The 14,430-nt window shown below is 45.3% G+C and overlaps 1 protein-coding gene across 1 annotated transcript in view; it reads right to left on the bottom strand.

Moving 5' to 3' along the window:
• Positions 1-371: 371 nt before the first annotated feature.
• The window catches only part of LOC114587754 (ovostatin-like), a 47,358-nt gene continuing 33,299 nt past the window's right edge, over positions 372-14,430 (bottom strand). Inside the window, exons 24-36 of the mRNA XM_028712448.2 lie at positions 14,087-14,263; positions 12,450-12,531; positions 10,312-10,468; positions 8,149-8,223; positions 7,541-7,706; positions 6,035-6,255; positions 5,652-5,867; positions 5,415-5,539; positions 3,501-3,591; positions 2,476-2,538; positions 2,279-2,381; positions 1,564-1,634; positions 372-561 (exon numbers count right to left, since the gene is read on the bottom strand). Of these exons, the coding sequence (XP_028568281.2) occupies positions 1,582-1,634; positions 2,279-2,381; positions 2,476-2,538; positions 3,501-3,591; positions 5,415-5,539; positions 5,652-5,867; positions 6,035-6,255; positions 7,541-7,706; positions 8,149-8,223; positions 10,312-10,468; positions 12,450-12,531; positions 14,087-14,263 (1,529 nt within the window). The 3' untranslated portion in view covers positions 372-561; positions 1,564-1,581. The remainder of the gene's footprint in view (positions 562-1,563; positions 1,635-2,278; positions 2,382-2,475; positions 2,539-3,500; positions 3,592-5,414; positions 5,540-5,651; positions 5,868-6,034; positions 6,256-7,540; positions 7,707-8,148; positions 8,224-10,311; positions 10,469-12,449; positions 12,532-14,086; positions 14,264-14,430) is intronic.

Genomic DNA, 14,430 nt, shown 5'->3' with positions numbered 1-14,430 from the left:
GAAGGAAATCAGCCCTGAGTGCTCACTGGAAGGACAGATCCTGAAGCTGAGGCTCCAATACTTTGGCCACCTAATGAGAAGAGAAGACTCCCTGGAAAAAAACCCTGATGTTGGGAAAGATGGAGGGCACAAGGAGAAGGGGACGACAGAGAAGGGGACGACAGAGGACGAGATGGTTGGATAGTATTCTCGAAGCTACCAGCATGAGTTTGACCAAACTGCGTGAGGCAGTGGAAGACAGGAGTGCCTGGCGTGCTCTGGTCCATGGGGTCATGAAGAGTTGGACATGACTAAATGACTAAACAACTAAACAACAACAACCATCTAATAGCAAAGAAACTCACAACAATAAAAGAGATATTTGCAAAGGGTTATAGCAACTAGAAATAATTTTATTCTATAAACGAGACATTCAAAATACAGTTCTGAAAGTCAGAAAGATGTGGAGTGAGATCCCAGCCAAAAAAAATTCAACCCAATGTAATATTTTCAGGAGATTTTCTGTAATGGTGATTTTTCTGAACCACATCAGACACAGGGATATAGCTTCTGATCTTCCTGCTGAAATAAAAATTGACATTTAAGAAATTGATATAGTAATCAGTAAGTTGAAAATGTGATTTTAAGTCTTAGCTGCGTCAACATGTTTAAATGGGCCATGGAGCAATTTCTCCAACCCTCTATAAGGGGGAATAGCAAAAGTTGCAATTGTTTATTTCATACAATCTATATGCCATCTTATTATTTAAAAAACTCCACAATTTTAGTGGTAGAATACATCTAGCAAAAGGGAAAAAAGGCCACAATAATAGAAAAAATGCAGCAGTCAAAGACAACAATGAAAAACTTTATTACAGACTGGCATAAGATACAAACATACAAATAAAATAAACCACATAAGACTTAAAAAGGAGAATGATCAAGACACCTAGCTGTACTCCCTAATTTTTATTCTCTACTGCGCTGTCTTCTTATCCTTATTTTTTGGCTTTGCTTTTATTGTACGGTGAATAGTTTTATATGCTGTAAGCCACCCCAAACGCTGTATTTTTCAGAGCAATGGTGGGAAACACATTCATCTAACTACGGTAAATAAAATTATCCTTGCTGGGAGTGCCTCTAAGCAAGAGGCAACTCTAATCCACCACCAGTGGCATAGCGGGGGGGGGGGGGGCACAGAGGTGGTTGTCCTCGGCACAGAATTGTTAGGGGTGCAAAATTTCAACACCTGATGCTTCTTCAATACAGCTGCATGTTTCCGTTGCTGGGCTCCATTGAAAATGGCTTTTGCATGAGAATCAGGAAGTGACGTCTCCAGACAACGGAATGACTCTTCTTTTCTTATCTCTGTGGCTGTGCTCTCTTGGGTGATGTGGCTGCCATTAGGCAGTTGGATGTGCATGCATACTGTGTCCATTAACCCACCCACCCTCTTTACCTGGCCCCGGGCACTGGCAACCCATGCTACACCACTGTCCACAATAGCTCTTCTTTATCAATGCAAGTATTGCTTTCTTTGTTCTATTAGCGCCTGCATAGCTAGCAGCCCTTCCTTTGACTTACCTTCCTCTTTGTTCGGGCTCAAGCTGATTCTTGGCGGCATGGTGTGTTATATTCACTATGGGCAGCTATATCTAGTAGGAGGGACAGGAGAGAGCACAACATTAGATGTTGCATGGATCCACATTTTCTCTTTCAGGTGTTCAGAGAAGAGTAAAGGTAAAGGTAAAGGGACCCGTGACCATTAGGTCCAGTCGTGGCCGACTCTGAGGTTGCGGCGCTCATCTCGCTTTATTGGCCGAGGGAGCCGACGTACAGCTTCCGGGTCATGTGGCCAGCATGACTAAGCCGCTTCTGGCGAACTAGAGCAGCGCATGGAAATGCTGTTTACCTTCCCGCTGGAGTGGTACCTATTTATCTACTTGCACTTTGACGTGCTTTCGAACTGCTAGGTTGGCAGGAGCAGGGACCGAGCAACGGGAACTCACCCTGTCGTGAGGATTCGAACCGCCGACCTTCTGATCGGCAAGCCCTAGGCTCTGTGGTTTAACCCACAGTGCCACCCGTGTCCCTTCAGAAAAGAGTACTAGCTTCAATTTTAGAAGAGACAATTGAAATGTCAACACAAACATGGGACACTCATTTCCTATAGGATACTTGTTGAAGGAAGAGGCAGTAAAATTTATGGCAGTCCTAGTGATGAAACTACATGGGCTTCTGGGAACTACGAAATCAAAGTACACAAAATATACCTAAACTGTGAGAGCAAGTCTCCTACCTGTTTCATAATAATCAAACATTCGAACTGTAGCTGGTTTGCTTTTGGACACAGGATGGGATTCTTCTAGAGTTAATGTCAAGGTAATCTCCTCTGATGATACCTGAGCACAAGAAGAAAGAAAATATCAGTGACAGTTTATGAGAGGGAGATCTTTTGCAGGTTTGTTGTAATGATGCAACTTCAGGCAAACTTACACTCTCCAGATATAAGAAGACATGGTCATTTCTGGTTTCGGTACGCATCACCTTGTCCAGGAGCTGCACAATAAAAGCAAGGAGAGAAAGATACTTTTGCTTTCGGGAAAGGGATGAATCATAACAAAGTGAATAAGAATAGTTCAGACAGATTTATAGCAATCAGGTCATAAAAAACAGCCAGAGGCTCTGCAAACATTACTGAACCTCTTCCTTTTGGACCAATTCCATACAGAAATCTCAAATCTTCTTGCTGTGAGCCTCTGCCCCATGGCTCATGACTTCCTTTTTCAGTTCTGCACTTTACTGTGGCTGCTGGGATGCAGACGCTCTATGTATTTGGGTGGGTGCCATAGGCAACAAACAAGATTGCAGACTTTACCAGTGCCGTGTGAAAAGAAAAGTGATCGTGCCTTGGAAAACGGTAACAGACTTTGGCCTGTTGCTCTGCAGCTTCAGAAATGATGAACTAAGGCTGGAGGATTACTAGCCTGAGTAATGTATGGATTTCCTATGACATCATTTATGATGACACTTTTTAAGCCTGGCATTTATGGAAGTGAGAGCTGGACCATAAAGAAGGTTGAAGAATTGATGCTTTTGAATTATGGTGCTGGAGGAGACTCTTGAGAGTCCCATGGACTGCAAGAAGATCCAACCTATCCATTCTGAAGGAAATCAGCCCTGAGTGCTCACTGGAAGGACAGATCCTGAAGCTGAGGCTCCAATACTTTGGCCACTCATGAGAAGAGAAGACTCCCTGGAAAAGACCCTGATGTTGGGAAAGATGGAGGGCACAAGGAGAAGGGGACGACAGAGGACGAGATGGTTGGACAGTGTTCTCGAAGCTACCAGCATGAGTTTGACCAAACTGCAGGAGGCAGTGGAAGACAGGAGTGCCTGGCATGCTCTGGTCCATGGGGTCCCGAAGAGTCGGACACGACTAAACGACTAAACAACAACAATTTTACTTCATCCAGCCATTTTCTCCTAGGGTGACTCATTCACTTTGTTCTAAATCTTACCCGCTCTAGGGATGACGAGACAGGGACAAAACCAGACAGCATTTTGATGTCAAAGATAACCATGTTGGATGCGTTGCGTTCTCCAGTGTATCTTGAAATAAGAAAAGAAAAAAAGGGTATCATTTTGTATTCTGACTGAGCCTAGTCAAAAGCAAACTGAGAAGATACTGCAAAGAGCTCTTTTACGATATAGTACACACTGTCTTACATAGTTCATTAAAGGCCAAACAATACATTGCTTTAATTGTGTTGACATCTATCTATCTCTCATCTATCTATCATCTATCTATCTATCTATCTATCTATCTATCTATCTATCTATCTATCATCTATCTATCTATCTATCATCTATCTATCTATCTATCTATCATCTATCTATCTATCTATCATCTCTATCATCTATCTATATCTATCTATCTATCTATCTATCTATCTATCTATCTATCTATCTAATCTGTCATCTATCTATCTATCTATCATCTATCTATCTATCTATCTATCTATCTATCTATCATCTATCTATCTATCTATCTATCTATCTATCTATCATCTATCTATCTATCTATCTATCTATCTATCATCTATCATCTATCTATCTATCTATCTATCTATCTATCATCTATCTATCTATCTATCATCTATCTATCTATCTATCATCTATCTATCTATCTATCTATCTATCTATCTATCTATCTATCTATCATCTATCATCTATCTATCTATCATCTATCATCTATCTATCATCTATCTATCATCTATCTATCTATCTATCTATCTATCTATCTATCTATCTATCTATCATCTATCAATCAATCAATCTATCTATCATCATCTATCTATCTATCATCTATCATCTATCTATCTGTCTGTCTGTCTGTCTGTCTGTCTGTCTATCTATCTATCTATATCTATCTATCTATCTATCTATCTATCTATCTATCTATCTATCTCTATCTATCTATCTATCATCTATCTATCTATATCATCTATTCTTTTAATTATAGGCAGTGAGGGAGGAAGTGTCATCAGGACTCCAGTATGTAGAGAGGGAATGTTTAACCTTGCACTCCCCAGTTGCAATCTCACAAAAAATGCCACCTGCATGTGGTTATGTAGCATAGAAAAAACAAACAACAATTCTCACTGCTGCCACTGGGAACTTTTTTCTGAGCTGCATAGCAGAAGTAGGGATGATTTTCTTAGAATCAAGGCTGGAGAACAGAGTGTTGAACACCACCTGCAGTCTTGATAATAACCTATCCCCCACCAAGTGTGCAATTACATTTAAAAAATGAATATCCAGATATTGCACAATTAAAGTGATGCGTAGTTTGATCCTCATTTTTGGATTCCACGGTTCAGACACAAAATGCTGAATCCTGTTCCAAGGTAATTCAAATTCTCCCACAATAAAGAATGACTGCAGTGACTTTAGAATTATTCAAGTTTCTAAAAATATGCAAATGTTTTTCTTTGGCATAACTTACTCTGCCTTTTTAAAAACCAAAATATTATGTGAATTAGCAGAAAGGAAAGGGCATTATAACAGGCATGGGAGATATTTTTCAGCACCTCCCCTCTGACTCCCAAGACTCATGTACTATCAAGCACATCTTCACAACCTGAGGAGCTACACTTGCTTTTGTTTTTAAATGAAACCAGGACAAATTTAGGATGCTGATTTCTGCACCTCTTCCGTGTGTCAACAGAGCTATGGCAAACGCAGTCCTGCCAATCCCAATCTGCCCCAGCAAATAATATGCAGATCTGCTGCTCCTATATTCTCCCTTGTACAAACCAAATGGATTCCCAGCAAGGCCCCAGGAATAACCAAAGTGCCTTATATTGCTTTATACAGCAATGCATAGGCATAACTATCAGGGGATAGGCATAACTTCGCAGTCTTTTCATTACCTGGCTTTCAGTTCAAGATCAAATCTGGACAGAAAGTTGCTTGCGCAGGAAGCATTTTTTGTCCGCACTGTGAGAGCAAATCCAGAGCCATGTGTAGGGAAGATGATGTTGTATTGCAGGGGTGTCTGAAACAGAAAATAATGTATAGCACATATAACAGGGGGCAACTACTTTGTTACTGACAAGAGCTCTGTGACTAAGCAGCAGAGGCACTTGTGGGCTAGGGATGCCATTTACCTGAATGTAGACACACCCAGAACCTTTCACTTCCACACTGTAGTTTCCGGGGATGTTGGGCAATTCAACCTGTTGCAGCAGGACACTGTTGCTACTCGTCACCTGGAAAACCTTCTTAAAAGATCCCCCAGCACTGATCTCCACTGTGTTTTCTGCATCTTTTGTGAAGGTCAGATTCCCAAACCGAGATAAAGCCAGGAGAGCTACAGGAGTGTCCTGGAAAGAATCATACATATATGGAGAAGGTGAATAGAGAGGAGTTTCCCTTCCTCTTTCGTGTCCCTAAAACTCAGGGTTATCCAGTTAAACTGACTTGACAATCAATTCAGGACAGACAACAGAAGGTACTTCTCCATACAGCCCCCAATTAATGTATAAGTTACCTGAGAGGAGGAGAAGCCACCTAAAGAATTTTGGTTTCTGACCAGCCACCGCGCCATCTGTGAGCCGACTGTCAGGTCCTCCTGGGATAGGTTTGGTCGGTTCAGCCACGCCAGCAGTACATAACTGTTCATCAGAATCTCAAGAGATGATGCACGAATGTAGAAAGAAGGGAAATCTTCTACTCTAGGCCTCTTTTCCCTTTTCCAGTACAGCAGACCACCTGAAGATGCAGAAGAGGCTATTAAGTTATAGGGAAGGAGTGGTTATCAACGTACTTCCATGTCAAGCTTCCTGGCTTTCATATTGATCCGCAGCAACCAATCTTTTCTCAAGTGTGTGCCACAAGTTAAGGGCAAGAGAAATCACTGCCTTGAAGTAGTTATCTTTCTAATCTGCCAAAGTGAGGTGCAGGCAGCTGAACAGTTCTGGAGTTGTGGATGTAATGTATCTTGACAAGTACCCCATGGTATTCCTGTGGAGAAGCTAATAAAATGTGGGCTGGATGAGGCAACAGTTAGGTGGATTTGTAGCTGGCTGACTGAGCCCAAAGAGTGCTCATTAATGGTAGGTCCTCATCCTGGTGAAAAAGTGACAAATGGGGTGCTACAGGGTTGTGTCCTAGGCCCGTTGTGGTTCAGCATATTTATAAACAATTTGGATGAAGGAATTGAGGGGATGCTCATCAAATTTGCAGATGACGCCAAGCTGTGGGGGGAGCTAATGCCGCAGAAGACAGAATCTGGATTCAAAATGACCTTCACAGATTTGAGAAGTGGGCCATAACTAACATAATGAATTTTAATAGGGACACCTAGGTCTGCTTGTCATAAAGTCATGGCTTATTTTTGCGCACACTCATTTCGTGGTCAGTTGTTGGGTTGCGCTCACACTCGGGGTACCACCAAAGCAGTGCCACCACAATAAAAAGGTAAAGGTACCCCCGCCCGTACGGGCCAGTCTTAACAGACTCTAGGGTTGTGCACTCATCTCACTCTATAGGCCGGGAGCCAGCGCTGTCTGCAGACACTTCCGGGTCACGTGGCCAGCGTGACAAGCCGCATCTGGCGAGCCAGCGCAGCACACGGAACGCCGTTTACCTTCCCGCTGGTAAGCGGTCCCTATTTATCTACTTGCACCCGGGGGTGCTTTCGAACTGCTAGGTTGGCAGGCGCTGGGACCGAGTGACGGGAGCGCACCCCGCCGCGGGGACTCGAACCGCCGACCTTTCGATCGGCAAGTCCTAGGCGCTGAGGCTTTTACCCACAGCGCCACCCGTGTCCCGCCACCACAATATGAACCACCAAATTATTACAACCTGTTGCACACCCTCCGACATTTCAGAGATAAAGCAGTGTCCCTGAATGGGTGGGCTGCCATGGCATGGCTGAAGTAAACAACCAAAATTCAAGTGGTGCCACTGCTAGAAATCGAAAAGTGCATGCAAGTAGTTCCAGATGACAAATTTCATGTAGGCAAGCCACAAATCACAACAGTACACCACTTACCATTTCTAGTAGCAGACGCCATCAAGACGTCCAAGAAATGTTTCTGTTTTTCTGCGTTGCCAGCTAAACCATATGTGTGGGCCAGGAGAGCATTTTCGAACGTGCTCCTAACACGCCCATCAGAAGCAGCATCCAAGCAGGAGAGGCCAGCCCGCACCACAGGATACTAGGGTTAAAGAGAGATTGTTATATATTATCAAGATGGCCGCCGGCCTCTGAGGCAAGGCGAGGCAGCTGCTCTCACCGTTTTACTGTTTTATTGCCCTATTCTATTGTTCCCATTGGATTGTGCTCTTTGTTTACTTCAAGTACTCAAGAATGATCAAGGAGACATGCAAAAAATGCAATTAATTAGAACTTTGGATGAAGGAGCACCCTTTACATTGTGTTATAGTTAATTCAGATAATAAGGGAAGGTCCAAAAGAAAGGTTTGTTACATCTCCTTGGAGTTGACTGAGATTCTGTATTGACTTGATGCTGATTTCCCGGTGGCGTTAAACAAGATGAAAGAGTATGGAAACGAAAATGCAAGCGTGGCATTTTAACACATCTTAAAGGAATTGCCTGAGAAATATCTATGAAAACTAGAGTAATAGTAAATCAGTACCGAGCTCTTGAGGTTGCTCTCCAGTAGAGATGAAGTAATATAGGCCGTGAGTATGGTGTTTTGATCCGCTCCATCCTATTTGCAAAGGAAAAATCAGTTAAAAAAGGGGGGTGGAATAGCTCAAAGTCCCCTCCCTAGAGAAATTTTGTTGGGCTTTTCATTTTGCTTCCCTGCAACAATCCCTGGAAATGAAATTCAACCTGCAGTCCTAAGTATACGTAAAGATAAAGGTAAAGGGACCCCTGACCATTAGGTCCAGTCGTGGCCAACTCTGGGGTTGTGGCGCTCATCTCGCTTTACTGGCCGAGGGAGCCGGCGTACAGCTTCCGGGTCATATGGCCAGCATGACTAAGCCGCTTCTGGCAAACCAGAGCAGCGCACAGAAACGCCGTTTACCTTCCCGCTGGAGCGGTACCTATTTATCTACTTGCACTTTGATGTGCTTTCGAACTGCTAGGTTGGCAGGAGCAGGGACCGAGCAACAGGAGCTCACCCCGTCGCGGGGATTTGAACCGCTGACCTTCTGATCGGCAAGTCCTAGGCTCTGTGGTTTAACCCACAGCGCCACCCGCGTCCCTGTAAGTATACATACTTGAGACTTAATACCCTTAAACTAAGGGCTTCTCCACACTTCCTATTGTCTTGCTGCTTTCTCTTCAGCACTCTTGGCTTGCCATTCATTCCGATCTATTGCTAAAGAGCGAGTTTTCCCTTGGAAATGAGCAGGGCAAGGAGAAAACAGCTTGGACCTGTGCTTTTTAGGTATGGCACAAGTGGAAATGTGAACGAGTCCTCATCAGTGGGATTTAATTCTTCCAGATAGCTATGCAGAGACTTGCGCTGTTTCTACTTGTATGAATCTGGTCTGCAAGTCCGCTCACCCCTTTTGGTGCCACAGCGTTGCAGGACGGAGGAGGCTTCACTGGGGCCCCGACAGAGGAATTCAAACTGCAGTGCCCTTCCTGATAGCCGATGGGGGCATAAGCCCCTGCTGCCTATCAGGAACCCGATCCTAGCCTGCACCCTGCTTTGGCAAATGGGGATGCAGGCTGGGACCAGGGCTGTGCCAGGGGGCAGAGCCGATGGTGGGCTTCCCTCAGAGCTGCCCCCTGCCCATTTAATACCTGGGCACTGCCTGTTTGTTCCTGCCCACCCACCCATAATTTACGCTGCTAGTCAATGACTTTGCTGTGGCTACGGTGGTAGCTCTTCTTTATGGGTCCAGGTAGGAATTTGCCCACCGGGCTAATTGGCTCTGACCCGGTGGTTTTGCCTACCTCATAGCAACCGACACAACTGTTTGGGCATTGGGGCAATCCTTTGTTTTGGATGGAGGGGAGGTTGTAGTCTCTGCCTGCCCCTCCAAACGCTGGGGTATCCCATTAAAGATATCTGGGGGGGGGAGTGGCCATGTCCATGTGCCCAGGGGGGCCAGGGCCGAAGGCACTCTCTCAGACGGCAGTCACACTATCTGATGTAAGTCTTAGGAACCCCTGCCTGGATTGACCACGCGTCACCTGTGGTGGGCGGGCCGGAAGTATTTAGATTGCCCATGCCCAAGCCAAACCTCTTTCATAGGTATTCAATAAAGTCGTGGCCTGTTTTGACCCCAAACCAGTCTTATTGGTCTCTTATTTATATGGGTTGGGGTATGGAAAGTTTGATGCCTGGTCCTGCAATCTTCAGATAAAAGTAGAGCTGTTCTGAACATTTCTTTTTCCCATTCATTGGGTGAGTGAGCGCAAAACAAAACCCTCCCAAAAGTTCATTGGGTAGAGATAATAGATTCATTTGAATTTTTTTTGGAAGGGGCTGCCACGTATCTCACATAACCTTATAAGGTGGTCAAGAGTTTTCTATTTATTCCCTTGTTTCTTCAAGTGAGAAAAGACCCATGCAACTCAGAACAGCACAGAGCTCCCTACTGACTGCACTTCCAGGAAACACACTGTAAGGTAAGTGACAACCCCTTCCACAAAATTCGAACAATTTTCTCCCCTCCCCAATGAGAAAGCATACTTTGGCCCCCCCCATATTTTCAGGAAATTGGGGGCAAGGAGGGTTTCATCCATCGTATTAAAAATCACATCCCTCAACAGACAATTTCCATTTATACTTTTGTGTCCATAACTTCCCATGGGAAAGCGATTACTCCATTCCCACCTCTAAGGCTTGGTTGTAGATTTTCCCATCCGACTTGAAGCAGCCATCTGGCCCCTGTTTGCTTGAAATCCAGAGGAGTGCTTGATTCAGGATGTTTTCATCTACAAATATAGCAGGTGAACTCTGTCCAAATGCTTTGTAGACTAAGGTGGTGAGCCTGAAAGGACAAAGAGCAGAGGGGCCTGGGATGAGAACAGCACTTGGCAAAGCAGGAAGAAGTCGAGACCAGAGTCACCACTTCCAATGCTTCAATATGCACAAGGGACTGTATCTATCTGGAATTAGGGAAGCAGGATAAACCCAGGCTGATGAAAAGCTAAGTGGAAGGACGGGAAAGAATCGTTTCCGATTTATAGCAGACATAGAAGCCAACTCCTAGGGGCTGAGGGGTCTTCACCCCCCCATTAAAATATTTGAGGGGACGGAGCCCCCCCAAGTTGATGGGCATTGCCATTCAAAGTGTGCCCGTGAACAGCATCTTGTGATCAATTATGCATGGTAAGGCTTACAATATTTTATTCCGGTTGTCACCCCTGGTAGCAGAGTTTGTTTTGTGTTAATCCTATTTAAAGGATTAAGCCAAGGGTCAGCAAACATTTTCAGGGGGGGCTGGTCCACTGTCCCTCAGACCTTGTGGGGGGCCAGACCCACCCTCTCCCGAAAGCAGCCCCCTCCTGAAGGAACCCCCCCCACCGCCACTCATGCCGCAGCTGCTGATACCGCCTCGTCTTTGGCAGCGCCGCCGTCGTCCTCTGCCCCAGTCAGGGGTCTGTGGGGCGCAAAGCCCATGCTGCTGGCCTGGGCGGCAGAGGTAGCCTCACCGCCGCCACTGCTTCATCCCACTCGGCTCTTGGCCATACGTGACCACCTCAGCGGGAAGGAAGAGGTGTCGCCCAGAGGTGTTTGCGAATCCACACCAGCATCGCGGAAGTCAGTCCCCGCGTGGTGAGGCCTCTGCGCCGTACTGGTTTCACGTGGGGACTGACCAAGCGGGTGGCAGGGTCTGCAAGGTTCACGGGCCAGATTAATGAGCCCAGTGGGCCACATCCGGCCCCCGGGCCTTAGTTTGCTGACCCCTAGATTAAGCAGTCACAGATAATAGATCAATCAATGGGTAGTATTCTGTGAACTGCCCTGAGACCCCTGGGTATAGGGCGGTATACAGATGAAACTCGAAAAATTAGAATATCGTGGAAAAGTTCATTTATTTCAGTAATTCAACTTAAAAGGTGAAACTAATATATGAGATAGACTCATGACATGCAAAGCGAGATATGTCAAGCCTTTATTTGTTATTTGCAGTAATTGATGCAAAAGGGGCCCAAACCAAGTACTGAGTACATATGCATGCTTCTACTTCTCAGAGGTCCAATATTGCTCTATTTGCAATCCTTGTTTTGCTGATTTCATTTAATATTCTAATTTTCTGAGATTGCTAATTTAGGGTTTTCATCAGCTGTATGCCATAATCATCACAATTATAACAAATAAAGGCTTGACATATCTTGCTTTGCATGTCATGAGTCTATCTCATGTATTAGTTTCACCTTATAAGTTGAATTACTGTAATAAATGAACTTTCCCACGATATTCTAATTTTTCGAGTTTCACCTGTATAAATTCAAATAATAATAACAATAGCCAGCCAAAGTCTAATGGACCCAAATGGATTAGAACAGAGTTTCCCAAACTTGGGTCTCGGCTGTTTTTGGACTACAACTCCCATCATCCCTAGCTAGCAGGACTCAGCGGTCAAGGATGGTGGGAATTGTAGTCCAAAAGCAGCTGGAGGCCCAAGTTTGGGAAACCGTGGATTAGAGCCAGCACTTGCTGAGGGCAAACAAGGGGGGAGGGCTAGTACTTCATGCGCTGCTCATGAGCTTCCCACTTGAAATGGCTGGCCAACTGTTGAAGCTGGATTGAATGGACTCTTGGTCTGATCTAGGAGGACAAACCTATGATGCTTGTACCAGTGGGAGCAGCAGGAAGGAATTCATCTTCCCAAGTGCCCCCAGGTTGGAACCCAGTGCCTTCCTCAGACATTTGGTCCTGGAAGCCCACCAGCCCCACGTCTGAAGGAACAGTGCACCGCCATCTTGTTTCCGCTCGAGGCCTTAAAGCAACTTCACAGGTCTTACCAAAGGTTTCCTTCTGCCTCCCTGCTACCAAAAGTACTGAAGGATCCATCAGGGAGTCTGAATGGCATCTGCCTCTGGTATCCTGAAGTGGAAGAAAAATACAGCAAACCAATTTTTTCAGGTGCTTTCCCCCTTTAACTGTCAAATCCATTTCAAGTGAGGAAGATGGCAAGAGCAGAGATGGCCTTCTTAGTGGTGGCATCCCGGCTATGGAATAGGCTCCCTCGGGAGGCTTGCCTGGTGCCTTATGTATTTAATTATGTGTCAGGTGGAAAACTTTCTATTCACCCATGCCTGTGAAAGCAAACAAAAACCCCTGGGCTCAATGTTTGAGTTGTGTTTTATTCTATAATCTGAGCTGCTAAATTAGTTTTATTTCTCCTTCACCAGAAAGGAAAGTTTTAATGCTGCATTTTAGGGGGGGAAATCTATTCAGTCTGCTTTCCACAGTGCACTGACCTGATGTGCCCCCAACTTGCCTGCAAATTGTTATGCAGCTCCCCATGAGATGATGGTGATGATGATTTATTTGTACCCCTCCCATCCGACTGGGTTGATGCACTCCTCTAGATTTTGCAACACAATGTGCAAATCATATATGAAATACGCATACAAAATGCATATTGTGCTGGCGAATGCATGGGAAAGCATGTGTTTTATGCATGTACATTATGAAATGTACACAACCTGACAGAACATGCCAGTGCCCTCTTTGTGCTTGTGCTATACCTTCATGTGCCTAAACATGTATGGCTGCCTACGTTGCAGCCATTGAAACGAAAGAGCAGCTTGCCAGATGCCATCACAAATATCCACGGTGACAGTTTTGAAAAGCGTGTTCTCCTTCATGGAGAGCACGTGTTGCGGTGGGGGCCACCAGGACAAGTTGTGGGGCGAGCTAATTGACCATTGGCCACTGATGCGATTGGGCTTTCCTTGTCGTTGGGAAGAAGTTAATGTTGCCATTTGTTGATTGACAGCCAGAAATGCTAAAACTCCTTGCACGAGGCTAGGGCTTCCTCTTTTTGCATCAGATTGCCCCTCCCCCCTCCCTAGAATTAGGGTTGTTCGCTTGACCTTGCTATGCCTGTCATGGGGTCGTCTGCTCTTGGGGCAGGGGCCCAGTAGGAATTTTGTCCATCTGGCTGATTGGCTGGGGCCATTTGGTTTTTGCCTACTGCGTAGTAAATCGTCACAACTTGTAAGGTTGTGGTTAGGCATTGGTTTATGGTTTGGTTGGTTGAGGGGCCTGGATTGGCTGTGCCTGCCCCTCCAATGCTGCTGCTGCTGCAAGGGATTCCGTTAAAGGAATACAGGGGCTCACTATTGCTTGTCCACCCTGTCAATGGGGCTCGGGTCACTGCAAGAGTCCTGGCTGCATTTGGGGTGGGCTGAGGGCAGGTTCCCTGCTCCGTCGCTAGCCCCAAGTGTATTCCCCTTTTCTGACTTTCACAGGCATGCGGAATGTCAGACTGTCCCCCACGGTGGGGTCACAACCAATGCCTAAGCAACCACTCACATGTTTGTATTTTAATAAAGTTGTGGCCAAAATTATGCCAAAAACCTTAAACAAAAATTTTGGTGTGATGTGTGAGTTATTGGGGTGGCCCTGGGGACCTTGACACGCAGGTACTTACCAGCATTTAAATTTCGAAGGATCCTGGATTTTTTTTCTTCTGTCAACTGCTTTGTATCAGTCAGGTAGAACAAAATATATAAATGGGACAAGAACATGGCAATATTCTGTTCTGCACAACCATAGGGCATTGGGAGAAGGTTTTCAGCGTTCTTCATGGCTGTGCCCAGAATGTCACCTGGGGAGCAAAAGAACATGGGCATTTATGCACTGCATGTCACATAGGGACAAACTCCTAAGGGCTGAGGTCCCTTCAGCCCCAGCCCATAAAATAGTTGAGGGGGCTGGGGCCCCCAAAAGTTGACGGGCATTTCCAATCAAATGGCGTGCGTGAGCTGCATATTG

This window comes from Podarcis muralis, chromosome 17 (assembly GCF_964188315.1).
Source record: "Podarcis muralis chromosome 17, rPodMur119.hap1.1, whole genome shotgun sequence".
NCBI lineage: Eukaryota > Metazoa > Chordata > Lepidosauria > Squamata > Lacertidae > Podarcis > Podarcis muralis.
The sequence above is the reverse complement of the archived record's forward strand: the minus strand, read 5'-3'. Positions and strand labels throughout refer to the sequence as shown.